This window comes from Drosophila willistoni, unplaced genomic scaffold (genome assembly GCF_018902025.1).
Source record: "Drosophila willistoni isolate 14030-0811.24 unplaced genomic scaffold, UCI_dwil_1.1 Seg531, whole genome shotgun sequence".
Taxonomy (NCBI): domain Eukaryota; kingdom Metazoa; phylum Arthropoda; class Insecta; order Diptera; family Drosophilidae; genus Drosophila; species Drosophila willistoni.
The window spans coordinates 1,274,540-1,301,089 of NW_025814459.1; the positions used below are offsets into that span (position 1 = coordinate 1,274,540).

General features: G+C 37.9%; 1 protein-coding gene across 3 annotated transcripts in view; it reads left to right on the plus strand.

Annotated features, from left to right (window-relative positions):
* LOC6653298 (prolyl endopeptidase) overlaps positions 1–26,550 on the plus strand; it is a 140,890-nt gene that overhangs the window by 34,858 nt on the left and 79,482 nt on the right. For 2 of the 3 annotated variants that reach the window (XM_023181496.2, XM_002075638.4), the window contains exons 2-3: positions 6,142–6,722; positions 6,778–6,920. In XM_023181496.2, coding sequence (XP_023037264.1) covers positions 6,142–6,722; positions 6,778–6,920 — 724 coding nt within the window. Of the gene's footprint in view, positions 1–6,141; positions 6,723–6,777; positions 6,921–26,550 lie in introns of those variants that run through there. The other variant, XM_023181497.2, reaches the window with a different exon arrangement.

Sequence of the window (26,550 nt, forward strand, 5' to 3'; positions counted from 1 at the left end):
CAAGAATATATATACTTTATGGGATCGGAAACGTCTCCTTCTGTGCGTTACAAACATCTGACCAATTTTATAATACCTTCTGCAAGGATATAAAAATTATATTGTCACTCACCGAAGTCGTTCGTTTTTTTTTTTTTTTTCGTTCAACTACGTTTTGTTTGTTCTATCGTGTAGTTAACTTATAATATTAATTCACATAAAATTAAATTACTTCAACCATTTTTATCAACGCTATATTGATCGAGAAGTTTAAAGTTAAATTTACTTTCTTATTACTTACCTTTTCAATTATATAGACGTAGTCGTACAACGCTCAGTACGAACAAGTGGCCCATATGACACCAGGCCCGGGCCTGTTACGAATGACCCTAAGTAAAGTTAATGTTACAACCTCTACCCACTCCGACCTAAGGGCATAGGCTTATTACATATATAAACATAAATTAAACTAAAGAAATAGAAAATATTAAATGTAATGAGATAATAGGTTACATATAAAAAGAAAACAGGATAGGTTTAAATAAAGATGATTACAACTAATTACGAGCGAGGAATGACAAGATCGCAGTTTTTATACCCGGAAGCGATGTTTCGGAACCGATAACGTGCCAAAGTCTGTTGTAGTCTCTACATAGAATACGAAAAGGTTCATGCAGAGAATAGTTAGTTGTGCAAGTGGGAAGGATAAGCGGTGTGAAATTGCGGGTCCTTCTAGATGGAACAGAAATGTTAATTTGGCTCAACAGCTCGGAAGAGTCAATCTCACCATTCAAAAGTTACACCAAGCATTGTTCTACGATTAGTTAAAGAAGGAAGGTTAATTAACTGAAGTCGACTAGAATAAGATGGAAGTTGTACAGTTGGATCCCAGCGCAAATCACGAAGGGCAAAGAGTAAAAACTGTTTTTGTACAGATTCTAATTTGTTTTGATAAAACTCATATTGAGGAGACCAAACACAAGATCCATATTCTAATATGGGGCGGGCTAAAGAAGTAAAAAGTATTTTGGTAATATATGGATCCTTGAACTCCTTCGACCAGCGCTTTATAAAGCCAAGAACACTCTTAGCCCTACTAACAGTAGTCGATATATGCTGATTAAAACTAAGTTTGTGGTCGATTAAGATCCCCAAATCTTTTACAACCAAGGAAGTATTATAAATTTTTTCTAACGGGAAATTATTTAAAAAGTGACTCGTTAATTGGGGAGAACCTCTATAAAAAGACATAACTTTGCACTTAGAACAGTTTAGAGATAACAAGTTAGTCCTACACCACCCCTGAAAAGCATTCAGGTCAGCTTGCAAGATATGAAATGAGAGAGAGTCTACGATGCGATTAGCGATCTTTACATCATCGGCATACATAAGAACTCTGGAATTTAAAAGAACGGTGGGGAGATCATTAATAAAAATGGTAAATAATAATGGGCCAAGGTGACTGCCCTGTGGGACTCCCGATTCAACACAAATGATCTTAGAAAGAGAGGACCTAAAAAGAACCCTCTGCCTCCTATTGCTTAGATATTGTGAAATCCAAGCAAGCAGAGCATCCGGAAAGCCAAATAAAAGCTAGGATCAGAAGTAAAAATCAGATCCAGAAATCTGCCAGACGTATTAGAAATCGAATTCAGCTGGGCCAACGAAAGCTCAAGCAGACCATCAATAAAATCATGACACCCAGAGGGCAGCAACGTTTTGCTACCATTAACTGTTGACCAAGTCATAGTGGGCAGGTTAAAGTCCCCTAGGACAATTAATAAGTCTCTGTCAGAAAGTAGTTCAACTATAAATTTAATAGAATCTAAGTGTAGTAAATAGGTTGGCCATTCCGATTGGGGCGAAATGTAAGAACAGGTAACAAAAATGGAAAAACGAGTAAAAGATACCTTAACGCATATAAATTCGATAGTACTTGAGACAGGTATTGTTATAAGACCCGATGATAGGGCGGAATCTACAGCAATAAGAACTCCACCACCCCTACGATCAGTACGATCACGTCTAAAAATATTGAAATTAGAGGGTAGAACTGTGGCGTCAAAAACGTCAGGTTTAACCAAGTCTCAGTAAAGACAATTAGGTCAAAATCAAAAGACAGACTATCTACAAAGAGTTTAGTAAGTTTAGTATTAAGGCCTCTGACATTCTGATCTTCCGACAGAGAAGGAAGTTGTTAGTTTTTTGATAGAGTAGAAGAAGGAATAGATAAGGAAGGAGTGGGAATAGATGAGGAAGAAAGAGGAATATATGGTGAAGGAATCCTTGTTTGGCCCCGTGTCTTCTTTTTTCTGGATGTAAACTCCTTCACAATTAAGCTTTTCGGCCAGAAGCTAGAACTGCAGATACAGTCAAAGAACTCAATTGGAACACTGATTTTAAAAGATGAAATTTCTCTAGAATATGAAAATTTGAACTTTTCTAATGATATATTGGAGACATTCAGTTTAGCCCGAATGTGGGCCATGACATCATCCGATGTAGCATCAGGGAGAAGTCTCGAAACAAAAATGTGTTTTTTAGGTGGCACTCCCACCAATGGTTTCGGCATTGCAGCTATTGCATCAGCTACCGCATTAATTGTAGCATCAGTTGCAACAAGTGGCATTCCGGCACTACTATCACTAGAATCCCTATCGGCAAAATCCATGGGTGTAGATTCTTGCCCAGACAAAACCTGACACTACAGACATCGTCTGCGGAATTGGAGTTTGCATTGGTTTAGAAGGGGTCGGAACCGATATAGATGTGGAGACCGGCAAACACAAGGACAAATCAGAAGTCTGTTCTCCTGCCTTCTTACGCTTTCGAGACTCAGTCAGTAGCTTTAAACTACTAAACTGAGACTCGACAGCTTTAAACTCTTGCGAGAGTTTAAGAAAACTGGCGGACAGACTCATCAGGTTATCCTTTGTTTGCCGCATGAAAAGTTCCATTTCATCTTCCACAATACGGCAAGACTCACATCCCCATTTGAGACCCTTTTTTTTTAATCTAAAAGATCCTTTACCCTGCATGTAAAGCCGGCGCACTTAACATGTACTGTAGTCTTACACAACCAACAGTAAATAAAACTATTCAGGGGTGGGGCGGGCTGCAAACAATTTTTAACCGAACAGACAGGCATTATGAGTTAATTAGATGAATTAGTAACCAAACAAATTGGTATTAAAGTATATAACTCACTCTGAGGTGCAGAAATAATAAGAAAGCGAGATATTGAGGGTGCACAAGGGTTAAAAGATAAAGAGAGCACTATAGAGTCTAAATTACAGACACACAACAGACTGCAGTATCAGCGCAAATAACGGCGACAAGTGAAACGAAAACGAGAGAAAAAAAAAAATTAAAGAGCGCGAGCGCGGGAGCTAGAAATCACAAAAACAAAAACACTGCAACAAGAACTCACAGAAATTTCAAGACAACAACAAATGAGCGTTGCTTGTGATTTACAAGAAAGAAAAAAAGGTGGGAAAGAGAGAAAGAAAAGAAAAAACCAACAAAGGTTTTAACAGAATTAAGGTTGTTAAAAATTATTAACACAAACACACAAAAACGCAAACGAGTGATATGGTGCAAGTTAGATTTAATATTATAATTATAATTTTCGATCGCGATGCCGATAAAACAAAATAAAAAAAATTATAAAATCAGTTAAAACGCGGGAGCTTAAAAAAAACACGTCCGTCTTCCTCGAGAGCGTTGATATGACGGTCCTTACTTTAAATGTGCTGGTTATACTGTCAAGGTGCGGGATAGTATTTCACAGGGTCGCGGCGTTAAATGGGGCTGTGATTCCTGTCGTGGCTTGGAGCTCGATATGCGAAGTTTTATGAAGCGGACTGGGGATGCATTTAAAACCCTGTCAGCTGGCGTTTATAAGATCCAAGAGGAACTTTTGGCGATGGAGGTTCAATTTAGAAGTTCTAAACTTTTGTTTGAATCTCCGACGCCAAAGAGCGACAGGTTTTAAAGCGCGTCCCTTAGTCCGTCGGCACCTCGATCTCTACCAGCTCCGGCTTCCGCAAAATGACCCTATGTCACCAAATAAAAAACAGCAGCTGATACCGTTTAGGAGTCCGGCTTGGCTGGAGACAGTAAGTGGAAACTAACACGATATCTGTTGTATTTTTGGAACCGTCCGGGCAAACATCCGTTCTCAGGAATATTGCCAATATAGTAGTTACAAGTGGAGCTAGTAAAGTGTTCAGCTGCTGCTGCATCTGCTGTTGCTGCTACCGCTGTGCCTGGCACTTCTAGTTCCCTTCTTGTAGTTCCACCCAAAACGCAAATTTTTATTTTAAGGCTTGATCCCAATACCACTGCTGAAGAAGTCATAGCCTACATGCAGAGCAAAGTTCGAGCCCCTAACATTGCTTCGGAAAAGTTCCGTCTTTTATATACTCGATTTATATATATACTCTTTTATATACTTCGTCCTTCAAAAAAAGTCTCTCCCCAGATCTTTCAATTGATCGGAATACCCGTAATGGTGGCGGTGTTTTGATCGCTGTTGACTCGGCGTTCTCGTCTGAAATTGTCGAGTCTTCCAATCAGGAGATTAAAATTGTTTGTGTTAAAATTTCTTTAAATTCTTTTTCTGCCTTTATATTCCACCACAGTACGACTTGGCTGTATACGTTCACCTTTTTGGTAGCCATTTAACTTATTTCCTCATATCTCTCTGACAAAGACTTGCTCGTTGTTCTGGGAGATTTTAATTTACAAGTCACATTGTTTCATCGATGGTCTGCTTGAGTTGTCTCTAAGTCAAATAAACCCTGTCCGGAATAGTCGTGATAGTCTTCCTACTGCGATGTTTCCAGGACCGATCCCTTAGTTATCCCTGAAGACAACTTTCGTCCAACTCTGGATGTAACCATTGACCTACCCTTTGGGGTTATGTCTCGTTATACTAACTACAATTCTCCAACCCGATGTTTTCGCAAGACAAAATTAACTAAACTTAAAAAAACTTTTGTTAATTAACGATTGTTCATATCTGTATACTTGCACGGATATGGACTCTGCCATTTCTGTCTTCTATAAAACTCTTGAGTCGTTCTTCTATGTTAGTGTCCCACGTGTGAGCCAAGGATCGTCTGATGGACCTTAATTTAAAAAATCCTGTAAAGCATCGCATTTTTCCTTTTTTGTAGTTTCTCGATCAAATTTTCTGGTGCTGGATTCACAATGCTATAAAGATTATCTTCAGCGATGTAAACATAGGTTTTCTCGCGATCCTAAGCAATTTTTTAACATTGTCAATGTAAAACGTAAGATATCAGTGCACCCGTTTTACTTGTCTTTTCAAAACAACAAAGCTGAAACTGGTGAGGCCGATATGTTTGCTTAGTTTTTAAGAACAACTTATAGGATCTACGATATATCAAGCGAATCCACCTTATCCTTATCACTTGAAATCGTCTAATTGTATTTTAAACCCTGTGTTTGATGAAAGTTCGGTTCGTGCTTAGTTTCGTTAAACCAGTATGTGGTGCTGGCCCTGATGGAATACCCGATTGCGTATTGAGGTTTTGTGCAGATGCTCTATGTAAGCCAATATTTAAGGGGAAAAAGTCCGAAGCCTCCAATTATATAGGGGTACTTCCAAATTGTCTGCCATACCCAAAGCATTTCAGAAAATAATAACATCTCATTTTCAGCATTTTTGTAACTCAACGTAGATTGACAACTTCTAACCTATTAGAATTAACGTCTCACTCGATCAAAGGATTCAAGACTGCTGTGCAAACTGACGTAATTTTTACTGACTTCAGCAAGGCCTTCGACTCTGTTAATCATACTCTGCTTTAATATAAGTTAAACGTTTGTAAAAACCTTTATTTTCTCACACTTAGCTCGTAATTAGCTGTAGTTAATCATTTTTTAATTGTTTCTCCGTTTTATTTTTATTTGTCCACGCGATTGTGCCGTCGATATACGGCTGCGCCCTATGGTTGGTTGGACGGGAGGTCGACAGCTATATTCTTGGGCTCGCGCAAAACAGGCTATGTATTGGTTTCGCATGGGCCAGTTGTTATTACATTTTAGTAGGACTTATTTTAACCTTGTACTTTTGCTATACTCCAATATAATGTTACAGTACTATCACAATCTACAATTTTAATGTGCTTTTAGGAATATCAATCATGTCAAATCCCGGGCTTACATATCCTTCTACTCGTAAAGACATGACTATTGAAGATGATTTTCATGGTACTAAAGTTAAGGACATGTATCGTTGGCTTGAGAATCCGGACTCGGTTGAAACTCAACAATATATTAATGCGCAAAATAACATAAGCAGACCATTTATCGAAAATTGTGACGAATGGAAGAAAGTAAATAGGAAGCTGACAAAGTTGTGGAACTATCCAAAGTATGGATGTCCTATGAAATACGGAAATTATTACTACTACTTTATGAATACTGGCCTACAAAACCAAAGCGTTATGTATCAGCAAAAAACTTTGCGTGGCGAAAGTAGAGTGTTTCTCGATCCAAACGAACTGTCAATTGATGGCACAATCGCATTATCCCAAAAATCCTTTTCTGATGACGGTGAATACATGGCATATGGACTTAGTGAAAACGGATCTGATTGGATTAAAATCCGGATTAGAAAAACCAAAACCGGTGACGATTTCGAAGAAGTGCTAGACAACGTCAAATTTTCTGAAATATCTTGGACAAAGGACAACAAAGGATTTTTTTATGGGGTAAATATTCGACAATAATACTTGCCCTATTTAATTTTCTTTTTTTTTTAACCAGAGATACCCCAGTCAATGTGGAAAAACTGATGGTTCTGAGACCAAGCAAAACGAGAATCAAAAATTGTATTATCACAAAGTAAACGAGTCACAAGATAAAGATACTCTGGTTATAGAGTTTCCTGAAGAACCGTCGTGGCGAATGTAAGAAAATTGTCGTTAAATGCTAAAATTTTAAATTTTTTGCGTCTGTATTTCTTCAAATTTTTATCGCGTTTATTTATTGGGAAAACATTTTTTTCGTAATCTTAAGAATTTAAATGACGGTTATCTGTGTATTTATTCCAAGGTCGCACAAGGTTTTTCAATTTGCGGGCAATTAAAAATGAATTTTGGGTATTAAAGTTCCAATCAACAACTTTTTATACCATACACCCATAGGGTGAAATGGTATATTAAAGTCGCCAAAATGTATGTAACAGGCATATTCATCATCAACAGCTGAGACGATATAGCCATGTCCGTCCGTCCCTATGAACACCCAGATCTCGGAGACTATAAGAGCTAGAGCCACCAAATTTGTTATGTAGTTTTGTGTAGTATGTACAGTTATCGAGTTTGCTTCAAATTTTTGCCATGCCCCTTACCGCCCCCGCCCCCTAAAACCGATTTTCTCAAACACTATACTAACAAGAGACACCAAAATTGCTATTTATATTTGCTTAGTAAATGCGCACATTTTGTATGTGTAAAAAGCCCCTTTTCCGCCCCGGAATTTGAAAAAACTCAATTACCTCCCGTAATTTTCTACCTTGTGCAATCAAATTTGGCACACTTAAATTTAATACTATTATGAATACCAAATTTGATATTTGTTTTACTGGTGTATGGTATACCTAAGTAGGCGAGACGACTTACTTCATTTGTTTTCAGAACAGTAGCAAATGTTTTGTTAAATTGCAAATGTAGTGGTAAAGCACTATAGTTCTGGTGTGGTTGACCAAATCTGCTATAACATTTTAGTTGCTTTACGATTTTCTATACCATAACTTAAAAGCGAACTGAAGCGTAAGAATGGCTACCTGGAATGGATCAGCTGATAGGTTAAAATCGGTTTGCTGGCCTTAGGAGAAGTGACAAATAATCTATCATTGTTTCAGCTTAATTCTAACTCTTGTAATACGTAAAGTTATTTCAGTCGTTTAGACGACAACTTTTTTTGATACTTGTTTTTGAGTTTATCTGTTGAGACTAGGTGGATCTCCTCAGCCATCAGCCTTCTAATTTCTCAAAAGTTTATGCAGCTGTCCGATACTATTCTTTTGAAAACTTTTTATAAAAGTAAACATCTTTTTTAGAAGGGAATAAGTTAGTTCAATGCGGATCGCTCGCACCGTCAGACACGCTATGATGTTCTGCTATCTCATTGATTACCACTACCTCATTCTCGCTTCTGTGAAAATAATTATAATCGATTAACAATTATGTAATCATGTTATAAACGTCTTCAGAAGGCCCTTAAGCGATTTATTTTTATACATTGGATTATTGCCTTCAAAACTAAGACATAGTCACGGTCCTTGGCCCATCGAGTGCTAATGGCACCTTAATTCCTTGACAACCGAAACTTCAAAAATATCGCCTATTCGAAGCGATACAAATTATCGTAGCCATTCAAGGAATGGAGCCCAATGCAGAAGGTATTATAAAATTGGTCAGATGTCTGTAACGCAAAGAAAGAGATGTTTCGGACCAATGATATATGTTCCTGATCAGCTGGAAAAACTAAGTCGATATAGCCTCCATTCTAAAAGCTATTGCGTAGAACTTGGGAATTCAGATATTTATTACTTATGTAAATGACAATTAAAATAATATATCATTAAATGCTATACGAAAAATGGGTGGTTTAGTTGGAGTATCACTGTGTAATTTAACAGTAATAGTATTTAATATAAAACATAATATTATAAAATAAGGACGGATAAGTAGAACACAAGTTATAGTCAATATATTGCGTCTTTGCTCAAACGCTACCCACAGCGCTGCCAGTAGCCTACCACTTCATTGCTCGAAATCAGCAGAGCACACACCCATACGTGTGCATGCCGATGTATGTGCATCAGCATTAAGACACAGAGTTTGAAACATGTAAAAATATTATGGCCAAAAAGGTATATAAACATCGACACAGCCGAAGATAGCTTCTTTGAAATTTATTGTTAATCTTGCCGTCAACGAGAAAAAGGCTTTGTATAAAAAGTCTTATGTTCCTGAAAGAACAGCGGTGTAGCTTGCTTTTTATCGAGTGTTTATATGACAAATAAGATGCGCGAAATAAGTAAGTGAGACACTACTTTACTATCTATACCAACTAGACCGATAAGGATATTAAAATAAAATAAATTTATCTTTAAACTTGTTAAATTTATAAATATATTTCAGCACATTAAAATGGAAAAAAGCTTCAGGCAAAATTAGAAAAAAATCAAACAAAATATTTTCAAACGAAATAAGTAACTGGGACAAATTGTTAATTTGTGTCCTAATTTTAAAATGAAAAATAAAAACCAACTGATACAACTTTAAACGATTGATTAGCCCTCTCCTCTGTTTCTTACGAATTGCAGTATACGAGCTGCCATTTAATTAAGCGTGTTTTGGAGCATTTGGATGTTCAATTTGTCCGATTCTTGAAAAATGGCTTCTTATAAGCCCTTTATATTTGCAAATTGCTTTCCGTGGGTATAAAGTTTTTAAATCAAGATGCCTAAATATATTTTTATCGGATTTGAGTCTAGTCTGCTTGTTGACCAGTCTAAAATAAGAATTTGAGACACTTTTAACTAAGCTTCTGTGAGTTTTGATTTATGATTGGGTGCATTATCACGCTAGAAAATGTATGCCCTGTCCAAATTGCTCAAAAACGATCTCGGACAACTCAACATAGTTTTGTGCATTTATTTTATGCGTTATAAAACACTTTAGAGTCCTTTCAATAAACGTGAACTCCGTCCATATAATCATATACAAATTTCTGGACAAATGCAATTGACTTGGGGCGCGCAAATCGCGAATTTAATAGCGCTACCCCTGGGGTTTATCTAAATTCAACATTTTTGGTTACTAAAACCAATATTTTTCGACACAGTTCAAACTGAGAGTACAAACTTTGTATTTGTTGGCAAACTGTGAACGAACAGCTTTATGCCCAGGCAGTAGCCCCGGTTTCATAAGTTTTTTTCTATATAAAGCATTATATGATCACTGCAGGATTTATGCAGGCATCTCGTGGATATCGATAGAGAAAAATTACTTCCTATTTGGGATGCGCTGATATTTTACATATTTGATCGCTAGATTTCATATTCAGTTGTCACTCAATATTGGGCTATCAGAACGGGGATTTCTTTCATAATTTTACCGGTCTTTACGTCATTTTTCACTATGTTTTTATTTTCGGCAACATGTTCTGCAATTTTGCTAATTGAGATCTCCACATCACACAGTGCCACAAATCTTCCACGCTCTTCATCGGATAAGAGTGCGAAACTTGGCGTTTTTTCATTAAAAAAAGAGTTACGAATAGCAACAAATATAATAAAACCTGAAAATCACTTTTTTTTTGTTAATTTTAAAAGACTAAAAAAAATTTGTTATTCAAAGTACTAATTTCATGTGCGTATCTAACCACAAATGACAGCAAAGCAATCTGTCCCATTTACTTATTTCGTTCGCAAAACTCAAACTCAAAAAAAAAAAAATTAATGTATTTGGATAACCCTGTGAAACTTTTTTACAAATTTTTGGTCATCGCTGAAGAACAATACAACTAAAATATAGAAGGAAAAGAAAAATTGAAAAACTGCATATTTTGGACAAAATAATGTGATAAGTCTTTGTCCCACTTACTTATTGCGCGCACCTTATATCATTAGTTCTCCGATTTTCATCAAATGCAGCAGAGTCATTATGAAAATCGCGACATATGTAACGTTTTAAAAGTCACTGTTTTCGACCGCTCGTTCCTATGGGAGCTACATATATGATATAGTAGCCTGATCTGAATAAAATTAGGCACAGTCTTTATTGGCTATGTAAAACTATGAAATGACAATTCTATGACAATTGTTTCAAAAGTAACCAAGTTATTGTTAAAAGTTACTGTTTTCAAAGTATTGCTCCTATGGGAGCTATGATATAGTCATCGGATTTTTATCAAATTTAGTATAGACATTTGGAGGTATACGAAACTATCAAAAATTAACTTAGCAAATTTTTGAATCGTAAGTGCAATTTATTTCATAATTATTCTTACGTTTTGTATGTATTAGTATACCCTTAATTAAAGCTTGGTTTCATGTTAGTGGATAGAGGCACACATTGCTCTAAGCAGAAAATGGATTCAAAACCTTAGGAAACTATAAAGAAATCCAAAGTTTAGTTAGATGTTGGGCAAATTGAGTACATTTGAATGGAATAGAATTGAGTGAGTGAGAAGCACACAATGTATGAATGTGTACAGAAAAGTAGTATATTTTACACTCATGCACACGCATTGTGACGCTTCTCGTTTTAATCCGGCGACTGACCGAAATGATGTTTAGGTCAACATTCTGAGCGAAGTATGTACATACTGCTTAGACTAATATAATAATAATACTTCCCTTCTTTGCAATGGGCGAATTCATACGTACTTAGCAGTAAAGAGTGGGACTCAGCTCTTGTTCTAGGAGTCTACGCCAGGTTTAGACCTTGTTCGATTAACTTGGAAGATGCAAACGGATTGGATGAGTGCATGAGTGTCAAAATATACTACTACTGTATACACATTCATACATTGTGTGCTTCTCACTCACTCAATTCTATTCCATTCGAATTTACTCAATTTTGCTTGTTGAGTGAATGGAGCCATGTAAATGTCTACTTCGAATACAGATTTGTAACCCTTTTCATCTATTTATCGGTAAAGACATTTGAATCCAAGAATACGAGAGCTACCATTTTTTTTTTTTTTTTAATATAATGAGGTTAACTCCTCTAACATAGTGTGGGAGTCACCACACAATGAAGTAAGGAATGAATTAAATTAAACGGTACGGTTTAAAGTAAAAACTAAAAATAAATTTTCTGACCGTAGAAAAAAAATAGACAAAAAAAATGAATTGTCGTAATTCAACCACCGCCTCGTGCAGACTTGTTTTTTAATTATTCGATTGATCTAATATCAATAAATAGTAAATTGCATTAACAAACTGTCAAAAACGGACGGACATTTGCTTGCCTTGTCTCGTTGTGCTGATCAAGAATATATATACTTTATATGGTTGGAGATGCTTCCATAGAATGCGTTACACATCTCTGACCAAAATTAATATACCATTTTTTCAAGGGTACAAAAAATGTTCACCATCATCAATATGGACACAAATTTTTTCATTCGCATCGCCACTATTGTAATTGTCTTTCATTTCAGTAATATAGTTTTGTTCAAATGGATACTTTCTCAGAAATAGTAAGTGGTGCGAGACACATGCCATATCGCTCAATCTTAAGGTATGTGCCATCTAGCTCACTGCAGCACTGAAAACTTCAGGTAAATGCCCGCCGATTAAACATTAACCCCATCTAAATTTTTTAATCTCGACTTTGGGTTGGCATTACACATGTGCTCCAAGAACGAAAGATTCAATAAAATATTTGCAAAAAAAAATTGAAACAGCTAAAACTATAAAACAGCGAAAGTACAGCGATCAAGGTAACAGTTAAACCGAACTGTAAGTTTTCTAAGAACCTTTTGAGCCATATGTACCTGATATTAGAGATCACCTACTGTTATTAGCAAAAATACGACTACGGCTTTAATATATATATACGAGTCATTTTTCATAAAAAAATACAGGTATCCAATAGGAAAATAGTTTTTGTTGCACAGCAAAAGCACATTCAATAACCTTATCAGTCGGCAACAAATCCAGTATCGAAAACCATTTAAAAGATGTCATCTAATGCATGCGTAAATATAAATCAAGGTCTACCAACCTGCGCAGCATGCATTAAGGGATTATATATATTGTGCTTGGTAATTTTTGTTCTTTTATCTTAAAAAACAGTTTCTGAAGAATGTTATCCCAAATTTTTGTAGCGATCCAATCAATAGAACCAATATTACTCCCTCACACGCGCGTAGCGCGGTAATAAAACTTTCAACGCGATTATCTCGGAATCATGTTTTTCGAAAAGTGTCGTTGCGGTGACCACGATAAATAGAAAAGTTTGCAACCGATTTCTAAAATTTTTTTTTTTTTCGTATTTGAGTTGGTGTGTACTTGACCGAAGCGTTTTTTAAAATTATTTTTTATTTTAATGTTATGAATTTTTTAATCCATTTTATAAAACGAAAAAAAATGAATTTTTTTAAAAAATAGCTCCTGTTTTCAAAAAAAATTTTTTTTTTAAATGTTGATTGTTCAAGTACACAACAATACACTATACCAATAACTTTATTTTGTTTTTTGCTTTTGGTTGAGCTGCTGGACTGGCATCGTGGTCACGGGAAATGGTTGTAACTTTTATAATTATCAATTTTGTTTTTTTTTTTTTGAAGATCAGATATTGCACTAAGCAAAACGTGTAAAAAGGTTTTAATACAAATATTTCTTCATGCTTTTAAAAAAATCGAAACTTTTGCCAACAATTTTTGCCCATTTTCGGGCACCACAACATATATAACCCCTTAAGGGAAACCAGTCACGAAAACAGTTTCCAGCATTCGACTCAAAATTTAATAAATTCCACAGAGATGTATGTAGCCCAATGGAAGTAGTCGATACATTGTTACAATAATGCTTGATGATCTTCTGTAAAATCTGTAAACCCAAATTTCCGTCGAAATTTCCAAACATGTTTGCTTTGAACCGACTATTATAGAAGTTTTAAGTTAAAAGAAACTCTATTGACTTAAAAACACAAATTTCAGCTTTAATTTGGTAGCAATAAAAGAAGTTCAGTTTTTTTTTTATACCCTTGCAGAGGGTATTATAAAATTGGTCAGATGTTTGTAACGCACAGAAAGAGACGTTTCCGACCCCATAAAGTATATTTATTCTTGATCAGCATGAGAAGCTGAGTCGATATAGCCGGTCCGTATGCGTATTACTCAGCCATCTTAAGAGCTATCGGGATTAAATTTTTTTGTGTGCTTTTCATTACCCGGGTAAGATAAAGTATGAAAATCTAGAGGGAACATTTTCATAAAAATTGGAGTATCTCCATGAAATTTACTAGTATAATAGTTTTGGATATAAAACATCAAATCCCGAAATTTCAATCAGATCGGATAAATATAACACAAGTTACAGTCAATATAAATCGGCTCTACTACGTCATTGCTTTAAACCCACAGAGCAGCTAAGCACACGCATACACACACAGACGCAACGTTACGTAAACTGTATGTGTATTCGTGCCAATCGCAGCATGCAGCATGGGGAAGAAGAAGAAAAAGAAATGGAAATGATATTTGGAAGGTTTTGTCTGTGCGTTGATAAATTGATGATACAGAAAAAGACAGCCGAAGTTAGCTTCTTTGATATTTTTTATTAAAATGCAGACAATTAATCATATGAAGCCAAAAAAATGTAAATTCAGTTGGTTCAATGATAGGCAGATTTTAAAGCACCTTCTATTCAAATTAAAGTCACACTCAGCTGTCGATAATCCTCCGTTATGGAACTGAAGGCTGATAAAGAATGGGAGGGTAGACAAGTTATTGTTGGATTGAATGCAGTCCAGGATATTTCAATTTTTGACCTTGAATTCAGTAAAGGAGGGAAAAAAAACCTCCGGAGGGTAATTTTCTTTACATTCCTAGCCCAAGGCATGATTCAAAAAGACTTAAACAGATGTTTTATTGATCAAAAATTGCCAAAAAACAAAAAAAAAAGTCCTAAATATTGATGAAGTGGCCTCAACTAATTGATCAAACGCCATTTTTCCGACTTTACCTAATATTTTATGATTATGACAGTAAATGTCCAATATTATCTTCTTTATAACACATGAAATATCAATTTCTTCTGACCTAATCAGAAAAACTTGATGAAAGACATTTTTTTTCAATTTTCTTTGTCATAGAACTTATGCATAGTTGCGTGATCAAAAAGTTGAGTCACTGTATATCCATGTATATGTACCTTGTGGACCTAACAGAAATTGTATCCATCTTTAAAACACTGTACCTCCATCTAAGCTTTGTATAAACTTTTTCGAGTTCTATGCTCTGACTACAATTTTTTTTACCTCGTACTCAGATCAGATCAGTGGGGGCCTATGAATCGACTGTACTCAGTCAGAGGGAGTCGCCAGAGATTGTAAGTTGAATGACGCTGGCACACGCAGAATAACGCTTCAGGGAATAACAGCAACGTGATCCAAAAAGAATAGATGTAAAATAAGGCTCATGGATTGAAGAAAGACAGGTAGTGTTCGACATTTTCGTCGAGTGAAAATCAACAGTCAAATCTCACTCGGTAGTCAGTGCCCGGTTTTTATCAAGTAAACAAAGGAAAATTCAACAAGAACCAAAAGAAAATTAATCCACAAGGATATTTTGACATTCAGGAATTAAAGATAATTCAGAAAAGAGCAACGAATAATTTGGCAACAAGGATATTTTGACATAAAGGATTCACCCAAAGATTTATTGACACCACGAGATTAGAACAATTCAACTGTCAATGAGCAAAGTCAACAATATTTTCTTTTCGTCAATAGTTAATAGATCATTATACAGTTAAGGAGGATTATGTTATATCTCCCAGGATATCTCAACACTAGCAAGGGACAATCTACTACGAAAGCATACACAGGATACTACGCAACGCACCACCAGTGAATATGTTAACTACGATCCTCTCCACTAACCAACTTCATCGACTTCGTCACCCGGCAAGATTATTTTTTGATACGTTTAACCAAACTGATATTTTACAATTATTAAACAAAGTGTATTTTAAACGACGTCGTTGGGGAAAGGATAATTTGTTTCGTTTTTTCATTTAAAAAAAAATATACATATTATCTGACCCACAATCATACAGAGCCTTGCCTCCAAAATAAATCATTGCGCCCGAGCCTTTCCTAACATTATAGTCTGAGTTCAAATTGGAATTTCTGAAGTTTTTCCGACAGCAGAAGCCCTACAAGGATTACCTAGTACTCCTCCGATTAATGATGAAACGGGCGCATTATTCTCAGTTACAGAAACTAGACAGAATCTAAGAAAATCTGCTACCCGAGTAAAGCTCTACCCGACGAAATGGTTTGGAAATCATCCCGAGTTAACCAAGTTGCCGGTCAATTTCCAGACCGTTCGAGGGGAACAAGGAAGCAGCTTTGCGTCTTCTCGTATCTCGGGACACACTTGTAAGAAACGCGTGGTGACGCGGACCAACTAAGTTGATTTCATCTTCGCTCGACGAAAGCGAGTCTGCCATATGCCACTTCTCCGAATTTGAGAAGTGTCTTCAAGAAATACCTGCACATGAGCCAGAGGTATTACCCACGTATCATATCCTGGAAAAGTTAAGGAAAGCTAAGTACATCTCTGCCCTAGACTTAAGAAGTGGGTATTGGCAAATACCGATTGAGCTAAAAAGTCGAGAGTGCACAGCTTTCACTGGCCCATTCCATTATTATTGGGAAAACTCTTGAGGAGCATCTTACTCATAATCTATTGAAAGTCCTGCGCCTCCTCCGAGAAACCAATCTAGGGATCTATCGTTACAATATTTTTTTCGAAAAGAGATTTCCATTTTCTATGATGGCGAAATAAAACTGTTCGCACTGCAGACACGATGCATTCCTCGCGATGATTACTGGTCCACACCTTTGAAGCTATTCGTCCCCCCGTTCGAACACCGAGATCGAGTACATCCAAGGCCACCTTGGAATCAGGAAAAACACAATGCAAGTGACTCAGAAGTACAATTTTCTCTTCCGTTAAATAATCTCCAGCACACGTCTTCCTATTGTCCGCAACATAATCCTAACGAGCGTGCAAACCGCACCATAAAAGCGATGATTGCCTAATATCTAAAGAAGGAACAAAACATCTGCGACCAATGGTGACCACAGATAACCCTAGCTATCAATTCTAATGTCAGTGGTACTACCAGGTTCAGTCTTATCAGATAGATTTAAGTCCGATCGAAAACCTATGGGCAATGCTAAGGAAGCAACTGTCGCGTTGCGATACTCCGCCAAGGACAATGGACAATTCCCCGGATAAATAAGGGTTTCGGCAGAGAAAATTGCCGAAGAATTTGAGCAAGACTTGTTTTGGTCAAGCAAATTGAAGCAAGATTTGAAATAAAACATGAATTGTATTTACAGTGGCGGCAAAAAATTTGAGTACATTTATTTTGACTTTAAATTCTGATTTCATTCGATTGTTACTTAATTTTAGTGAAAAGTTTTAATATGTTAATTTATAACGTTCAATTGGTTATTCTATTTAGATAATGTTCTGTAAATTTCGTGGGCATAACTCTAATGGGGTTTTTTTAAGTGGGTTTTGATAAAAAGCCCCAAAATTCGGACCCGGCAAAAAACGAAAAGACACATTTTTAAAATTTGTAAAATTGATCGTACACATTCAGACTCAAAGAACAAATATTAGGTCTAGTAAAACTAAGATAAACTGCATACCGCAAATTTTGGCCCCAGAGTCCAATTTGGCGCCAATTGAAAAATTAAATTTTGTATGTATTTTTTTGGTCTCTCTGCTTGGTGTCACTTTACGCCACTAACTCACACTAAAGTATAACTACACTTGAACTATAAAAGATAGTGAATTAAATTTTCCGTCAAATGAGATATTATTCATCAAAATCGGATTAAAAACATATAGACTTCGTTGCCCTGCAAAAAAGGTGTTTTTTTTCAAAGAGTTGTTCTCAACAGCCCAACTATTTCCCTCTCTTTCTTTTGGTGAAAAGGTTTTTTTCAATAAAAACTATTTCAAGATTTAAATATTTTTTACCTACTGCGTCTTCTGATTGTTTGCCTGTTGGCGAATTTTTGTCGCTTTTACCTACTTAGCAGCGTGATGAACAATAAACCACTGTGTTTAATATCTCATAAGAACTTAACTTTATTTTTACTTCAATGTTACTGAACTGTCTCTGCCACTGCCAGAACACGTCTTGATCGTTCGTTTGCTTGCTTATTACTGAATTTTCAATTCTTACATAACTACGTAGGTCATATAGGTTTATAAAGAGTGACAGAGACAGAGCATACCAGACTGGCGCCAGTATATTCTAGAAAACTTAAGAGAAAATACAAAAACAAAAGCATTCTGAGATGTACAAGATCATTCATGAGTCTTTGCCTTGCTGCGTATAGCAATGTAAGTTAAATGACAATTGGTTCCTCAACATCCCGCCCCTCCCCAGAGCCATGCCGATGGAGGCGCGTTAGAGTCCTTGATCAGTACAAGATTACCGATCGCAATGTTTGGTAACTTGGTGGTCCATTTCGGGCGCTGTTGTAGCGATGTCAAGTATTCTTGATGCCAACGCTTCCAAAATCCTTGAAGCATTGATTGAACATGCTGCCAGTAGCTCAATCGATTGGGTGGAATCTGCAAATAGCTGTCTTCAGGAACTGCTGTATATGTTCTGCCAATTAAGAAATGTGCCGGTGACAGGTAGGCAATTTCAGTATCCGATGCTGTGCACAATGGTCGCGAATTAACGACAGATTCTATTTGCGAGAGCAGTGTGTGCATCTGCTCAAAGGTGAGGACGTTGGTTCCTATTACACGTCGCAAATGCAGTTTAACCGAGCGTACTGCCGACTCCCACTTACCACCCCAGTGTGGTGAATATGGAGGAATAAAATTCCATTTGATGCCTTGATCCGCAAGGGTTTTTGAAACGACATCATTGTGCTCGCGTGAAGCGAGAAGCTGTACCATTTCGTCTAGTGCACGTTTTGCGCCAACAAAGTTACGCCCGTTATCGCTATACATTTGGAAGCACTTCCCACGACGAGCCATAAAACGTTTTAATGCCGCCAAGAATGTGTCGGTGCTGAGATCAGTGGCCAGCTCCAGATGAAGAGCTGAAGTAACCATACATACAAACAGGCAAATGTAGCCCTTTTCCTTCCTGGGGTTTCGTCCCTTGTGAACCTTCAACAAGATAGGTCCAGCATAATCGCATCCAGTATGCTCAAATGGAAAGGCTTGTCGCACTCGAACAGCCGGTAAATTGGCCATAAACTGATTTGCTGTGTGATGGCGCTGTCTAAAACAGTTTAAACACTCATGTGTGATACGTCGAATAAGATTTCGTGCGCCAATGATCCAATATTTCTGGCGAATTATTACAAACATTGCAGAAACTCCTGCATGAAGATTGACTTTATGCTCATGTTTCAGCAGCAATTCCACAAGGCGATGTTGTTTCGGGAAAACTACTGGATGCTTGGCATCTGCAGGCAATTGCGACCTTTCCAAACGTCCACCCACACGTATAATTCCATCTACGTCAACGAAGGGAGATAGTTTGCTTAAAATTAAATTGCAAAGATTGTTTCCTCAAAAGCAGCTGTCTATCGTCATTGAATTGATTTTGTGCCTGTCGTAGACAAAACTTCTTTGCTCTGGTAATTTCATCGAACTTTAGAGGTCCTGAATATTTAGACTTGCTTGATTTGATTCGATGAACGAAGCGGAATACATATGCGACCACTCGAACCAGTCTGATCCAAGATGATGTTCTTCCGAGTAGTACCTCAAATGGGGAATCCTCAATATGGATTGTGGAAATGGTTGTCAAGATATTGGTTTTGAACTCAAGTTCTGCTGCTGGCTTGAGAATTGAGCAGCAAGTTGGTGGTCTATTCATTGTCTCTGAGTATAGTGTACAGTCGTGCAGCCAAGATGGTCCCTTCCACCATAGATCAAAGTTAATTAAGTCACTCGCTAGCATGCCTCGTGATGCACAATCCGCAGGATTCTCTTTAGTGCTGACATGTCTCCAAGCGCTACGTGGTATGGTCTCTAGTATTTCTGCCGTTCGGTTGGTAACAAATGTTTTAAGTTTACAGGGTTGATGCGAAAGCCATGACAAAACGATCGTAGAATCGGTCCATGCGTGTATCTTAATATCCTTGTGGCGCAGACCAGACTTTACTGCTTGGAATAAACGAGCTAATAGTAGAGCTCCGCAAAGCTCCAATCGTGGCAACGACTTCTGTTTTAATGGTGACACTCTTGTTTTAGCTGCAATGAGTGCCACTCCGATGCTTCCATCTAGGTGTGTCACACGGTTGTAAATGACAGCAGAGTGAGCCTTTAACGAAGCATCTGAAAATCCATGCAGTTCGATGTCATCGGGTTGATTGTCTACAGATCGTGGTATCTTCAGGTTCCTTAAGCATCCATAATTCTTGGAGCAGAATTTTAAACTTGATCACCACTGGCGCCAAAATGCCGAGTGGGTCAAAGATGCGTGCCGTGTCAGACAGCACTTGTCGCTTCGTACAAGTCATATGTTCCGATAATAAAACCTTATATGTTAGGACGTCTTCTCCAGGACGCCAATGCAGCCCAAGCACCTTTGCTGCCATCTTTGAGAAATCGATTTCATTTCCCTCGTTGCTGGCAATTCGTTTACTATTCGAGACCCATTTGCTTAGCTCCAATTGTGCCCGTGACGGGTCATCGACGTAGAAATCATCCAAAAGTATCCTAGCCGCCCTTGGAAACTCGTATTCGTGATCAATTTCCAGTTGTTCCAGCACTCTAACTGCCAGTAACGGTGCACATGCCGTGCCATAGGTGACTGTGGTCAACTTGTAATGCTTCAATGGTTCCTTAGGGTCTTCTCTCCAAAGGATTCGTTGAAAATTCTGATGTTCAGGGGCCACTAAAATCTGTCTGAACATTTTAACGATGTCCGCAGAAAATACGAATCTGTGCATTCGAAAACGCAGACAAACGTTGAAGAGGTTGCGTTGTATACATGGGCCAATGTGAAGTGCGTCGTTAAGAGATCGTCCATCCCGATCTTGAAATGATCCATCGAACACCACCCGCAGCTTGGCACCTATGACTGGATGGTGTGGCAAATAGAATGACTTCTTACATACGTTTGTGTCTTCGTCTGCAGCTACTTCCTTCATGTGACCCAGCTGGATATACTCTCTCATAAACTGAGTATATTTTAACTTCAAGCTGGAGTCCTTCATTAGACGACGCTCGACTGCGAGAAAGCGCGATCTCGCTCCTTGAAATGTATCCGCAAATTATGGGTTTTGTTCCTTGAAGGGCAAATCGACTATGTATCTTCCATTCGAGTTGCGGTTGTGGGTACGCCGGAAGTGCGTTTAGACCTTTTGATCCTCTTCGTTTACAGTTGTATGTGATGGAACTTCCTCTAGTTCCCAAAATCTTAGCAGTAGTCCATCTATATTAACCGTAGTCAGCAATGACGTAGATGATGTTTGCAATCTTGACGTGTACACCGATTTGATTACCCATCCAAATATGGTGTTAACTGCAATAGGTTGCCCTTGACCATCGCATAACTTCTCTCCGGTGAGAACTAACCAAATGCAATCATTGCCCAGCAAAATATCGATTGTAGCGTTAGTTCTAAAGTCAGGGTCAGCCATTTGGTATCCATTAAATACCGACAGTGATGAAGCATCAATGTTTTCACGAGCCAATGGTGAGGTGATCTTTCCTAAAATGTGAGCTTTAATATCGATGGAATGACTCGACACACGAGACATCATCTCGAGAGAGCAGAAACCTCTGGTTATTCCTGCCTTGACGTCTGAGATGCCCGATGTGGCAACACGAAATGGCGAACGTGCGAGCCCCAACGTATGTACGCACCGTACCGAAATGAATGACAAGTCAGAGGCGCTATCCAATAAAATACGGCACGTCAGCAAGGCTCCTTGAGAATTTCGGACGTGTACCAATGCAGTAGGTAGAGTGCTTCTTCGTTGGCCATTTGGCTTACTAGGTCTGGTAACATTCAACTTTGCTATCGCTGATGCCGCTGGTGACTCCTCAGAAGCCTGGCCTGAGATGCCTTGGTGCTGCTCTGCGCTATTATGCTGTGTAGAATGGCCTTCAGAATGCAGCATAGAATGATGGCGGCGCTTGCAATACTTGCAAGAAGATTTCGAGCCACAAGCGCTTACTTCATGTCCGGTTCTCAAACAATTAAAACACATATGTTTCTCCTTCGCAAAGGTGTAACGTTGCTTCACAGTCAAGCTCTGGAATTGAGGACAAGCCGACAGTATGTGCTCAGTACTATGACATTTCATACAATTACCTGTAATGGCAAGCATGGTGCGTGCTTGCCTTTTTCCTTTTTCATCCCTCGGTTTGCTCGCTGCATGATCGACCACTTGACTGAGCTCAAGGCGATCGCATCGTGAGTCCAAAAACTTGAGCAACTCTTCAATGGTAGGATTTTCAATATCCTGGCTTTTGTCGATCCATTCACGTCGGGTAGCCTCATCAACCTTGTTGATGAGCAAGTATATGAGCCAACAGTCACGGCCCGCTTGTCCAGAAGCGTCTAAAGCCCGAATAACATCACTGGCTCCGCAAGTCAGAGCGCGTAGCGATGATGAGTTTTGCCCAGCCTTTGGCAAGGCGGTGAATGTGTCCATCAGTAAATTCACCAAGTAACGGGGCTTTTCATATCGATCACTCAATGATTTCCATGCAGTGTCGTAATTTGCATCCACTACGGGCAAATGCTGGATGAGTATCGCTGCTTCTCCTATGACGCATGACTTCAGGTGATGAAACTTTGGATATTCGTCAAGGTTGTCTTTCCGTGAATGGTACTCTCAAACAGGTCTTTAAAGGCATGCCATTCCTTGTAATCTCCACCGAAGGGCTTAATCTTGATTTTCGGTAACTCACAATCTCTTGTTGCCGGTGTTGCAACCGACTGTAAGCCTGACGAAGACGAAGATTGCTGTGGCGAGAGCAATCTCTCAACCAATAGTTGCTGCTGCTCCATTTGCCGTTGCTGGTGTTCCATTTGACGCTGCATCTGGAGTTCCATTTGACGCTGCATCTGGAGTTGTAGTTGTTGCTGTTGATTTTGCATTTGTTGCAGAATTCCTTGGAAGAGCGAACCATCGTTACCAGCCGCGCCTATTTCTTCCAACTTGCCAGACGTAGCCAAGGTAGCTTGTAAAGCCTTAAGGCGGGCATTTGCTCTTTCATATTTCTCCTCGTATATTTCGAAGTCTTCGGTAGGGTCCACATAACCCTCTAGTTTGTCGTATTTGGCCAATTCGTCGCCAGACTTCACGAACTCGTTCCACGCATTGGACAAAGTTTCCAATTTGGTGTCAATTGTGAAGACGTCGGCATCCTGTGCAGGATTCGCTGCATATCCATATATGCGGGTAATGGTTGTCTTCAATCTTCCTCTGGCCTTTATGAATGTTTTCATTTCCTCCATGATGAAATGCCAAGAAATCTCCACTGCTTGGGTGGACCAAAATTTCAAGACGCGTGTTTTTTCCAGAGATGTGTTCCCTCGATCTCGTCGACGATATCGATAACAGATACCGATAGGCGAGTGGCGCCACCGTTTGTTCGCGCATTTTCCAATAAGCACGCGATTGTCTATTCGATAGTAGGCCAGAACTATCGACTACTAACTTTGAGGTTAACGATTTATTGCAACCACATTGCAACAAATTATCAAGCAATAAGTAACAAAAAAAACAATGCCCAACGATCCGGCTCGAAGGACCAAATTATGATGAACAATAAACCACTGTGTTTAATATCTCATAAGAACTTAACTTTATTTTTACTTCAATGTTACTGTACTGTGTCTGCCACTGCCAGAACACGTCTTGATCGTTCGTTTGCTTGCTTATTACTGAATATTCAATTCTTACATAACTACGTAGGTCATATAGGTTTATAAAGAGTGACAGAGACAGAGCATACCAGACTGGCGCCAGTATATTGTAGAAAACTTAAGAGAAAATACAAAAACAAAAGCATTCTGAGATGTACAAGATCATTCATGAGTCTTTGCCTTGCTGCGTATAGCAATGTAAGTTAAATGACAATTGGTTCCTCAACACAGCGTTTTGCATCAAAAGAAAGAGAGGGAAATAGTTGGGCTTCCTTATTGAATTGAACTAAATTTGTTGTCAGATAAATCAAACACGACCGAAAAAGTAACACTAAATGAATTAAAAGCATCTAAAATAATTTGATTAGTCAATAGTGCGATTAATCTCGACTAATTGGAAGTAAGTAAGTTGACTCGCCGACTTCGTTATACCGTGTAAAAAAACTTAAAAATTAATAAGCTCGTATCAAAAATAAATAAATAATAATATACTTTTTATAAACTTCATATAAATCATACGCTATCTCGCTCACTCTTAGAAGCACCAGACAACGGTGGCTAAAGGGGGCGTTGTATACTTTCTTTTACAAAGAAAATCAGGCGCATTCCAAATGAGTAGTAATACCAAATTATCTGGCTTTGGCTTTTAGCTGTAAAAAATTTGAAAATTTAATTAATTGCGCTGGTAAAACTTTAAAATTGTTGAACCCTTTGCATATACACACCATATTTGGTGGTTCTACAAACAGACCGACGGCCAGGGATAGTTTCATTCGGCTGTTGATCCTGATCAAAAATATATATACTTTATGTGGTCATTTTGGCAATATTTCAACCTACAATGGGTGCGTGGTATCAACGTTAACAATGTTATTATTATTATTATTAAAGTATAGGATATAGTTATAAACTATCAACCTAACTATAAAAGCACTGGCAACTAGGGCCTTCGGCTTAGGCGAAAACTACATCCATACACTAGCCTGGGATTCGAACCAGGATCCTCGTTGTTCAGTTGACTAAATGACTGGGCCACTTAGACAACTCATCTACCGTTAACAATGTTAAATACAACTTTACCATAGAAAAACCTTTACATAGACTCAAAAGTATCCAATTCATCTAGAAAAACGTGTTTGCAACATTAATAATGCAACTATTATGTAAAAAACAGACTTTTACCTTAACAGATTCGGAAAGTCTAGTCTAGTCAATTAGTCTCTAGTGCTTCTTGGAATTTCTTTCATGAGGTGCAATCAAGTGTACCGAGTTTCTGCGCGTGCGCTGATTTGAGACAGTGTCCCATTAGGTGGCCTTTGAACATCCTACATTCAGTTGGTTACACGGCAGGTGGTGGTGGCTTTCCTCGCGTATTGGCTTCTGGATTCGCTTTCTGTGCCATTTCTTCAGACATAGCCGCTAATGATATTGGACAATTTTTGGAACTGTCTGTGGGTAGCCCGACGCCTTCTTTAGCTGCACATTCATTTTCGTCAATGCAGCTAGGCTATCCACAAAGATAGCACGACTTGTGCGTATAGATTGTTACAGCCGCCATCTTTATTGCAAACATTTCTGCCTACAATATGCTGCTGTAGTCTTGAATTTTAAACAAGAGTTAGATAGGTGGATCCATATAGTATAATGCTCCCACTCCGATATCCATTTTTCATCAGTCTGTGTATATGTTGACAGCTGAGTCTGTGGCTGCGCCCATAGTTGTTACTTCAGTGCGTCAGTCTGCCTAGACTAGACTGTCGCCTGAGAGGCCTCATGTGCAACTCAACAGCCCTTGGGAAGTGGAGAGAGCATCGGTGGTCTTCTTCGACCTTAATAATCTTCTACATCAAAAACAAAAGAATTCTCAGGTTTGTCAACGGTTTCGTTGTCCGATTCTGTGTCTTCGTCATTTTGAAAATTATATGAACTCAGCTCAGCTAACTTTTATTGGAAGCGGTTTTTTTTTTCATATTATTTAGAAGATTGATATTAATAGATTAGATGAGTCCATAACTCTATTAAAAACGTTAGCCATATTATTTAATCTATAATTAATTTTGGCATTAGAACGTCGGACCATTTTATAATGTTTGTTACGAGCTTCTGATGCATTTTAACCCAAACATCCAACTGGAACTATACACACATCTATAATGTTTGCTCTGTGAACTAATACTTTCTGTACATTTGGTGACATATGTTTTCCTGTATAGATTAAAAGTGTCGTTCCGTTTTTGGGCTGATTGAAAATTCACACGATATTGCTATTAATATACAGTAAAAGATATTCAAATGACCTCATCAAACAATGTAATAGATGAAATATGGTTTTTATTTGCAAAGATTTGTCTAGCCGTTTTATTATCATTGCTGTTACCACTTCCGTTCTGTTTCGGTGTACTAATATGCAAACCCATTTCCTTTCATATTGTTTGCTGAATTTTCTTCTTTCTTATCACCATTTTATTTTTATTATCGCCATTGATGTAACAGGTCTTTATCATCCATACGGTATGATATGTTCAAGACGAATTCCATAAATCGAATTCATCCATTTAATGGAGGCTGCAATCGAAAAGTTCCAGAAAAAAAATCTTTGATTTTTATAATTCTTTTAGGTTTTACAGAACAGATTGGGCAACGTTGATTGGGTTTTGTACCAGTTATATATGTTTTAAAACCCACCGAAATATTTTTAGGTTGCTATTAGAACTTTTCCGATTTCGCTACTTGCATATCTAATTTCCTTTTCTTGCAAACCTAACTGACTGTGGGCTTCTCTTTAACCATATTACGAATCAATTACTACTGTGGCTAAAAAGTGAGGTGAATTTGTTTGTAAAATGAAAAATGTTTATTTCGTAAATCAATTTCATCCCCTTCAAAGTAATCCCTTCCCGATAAAA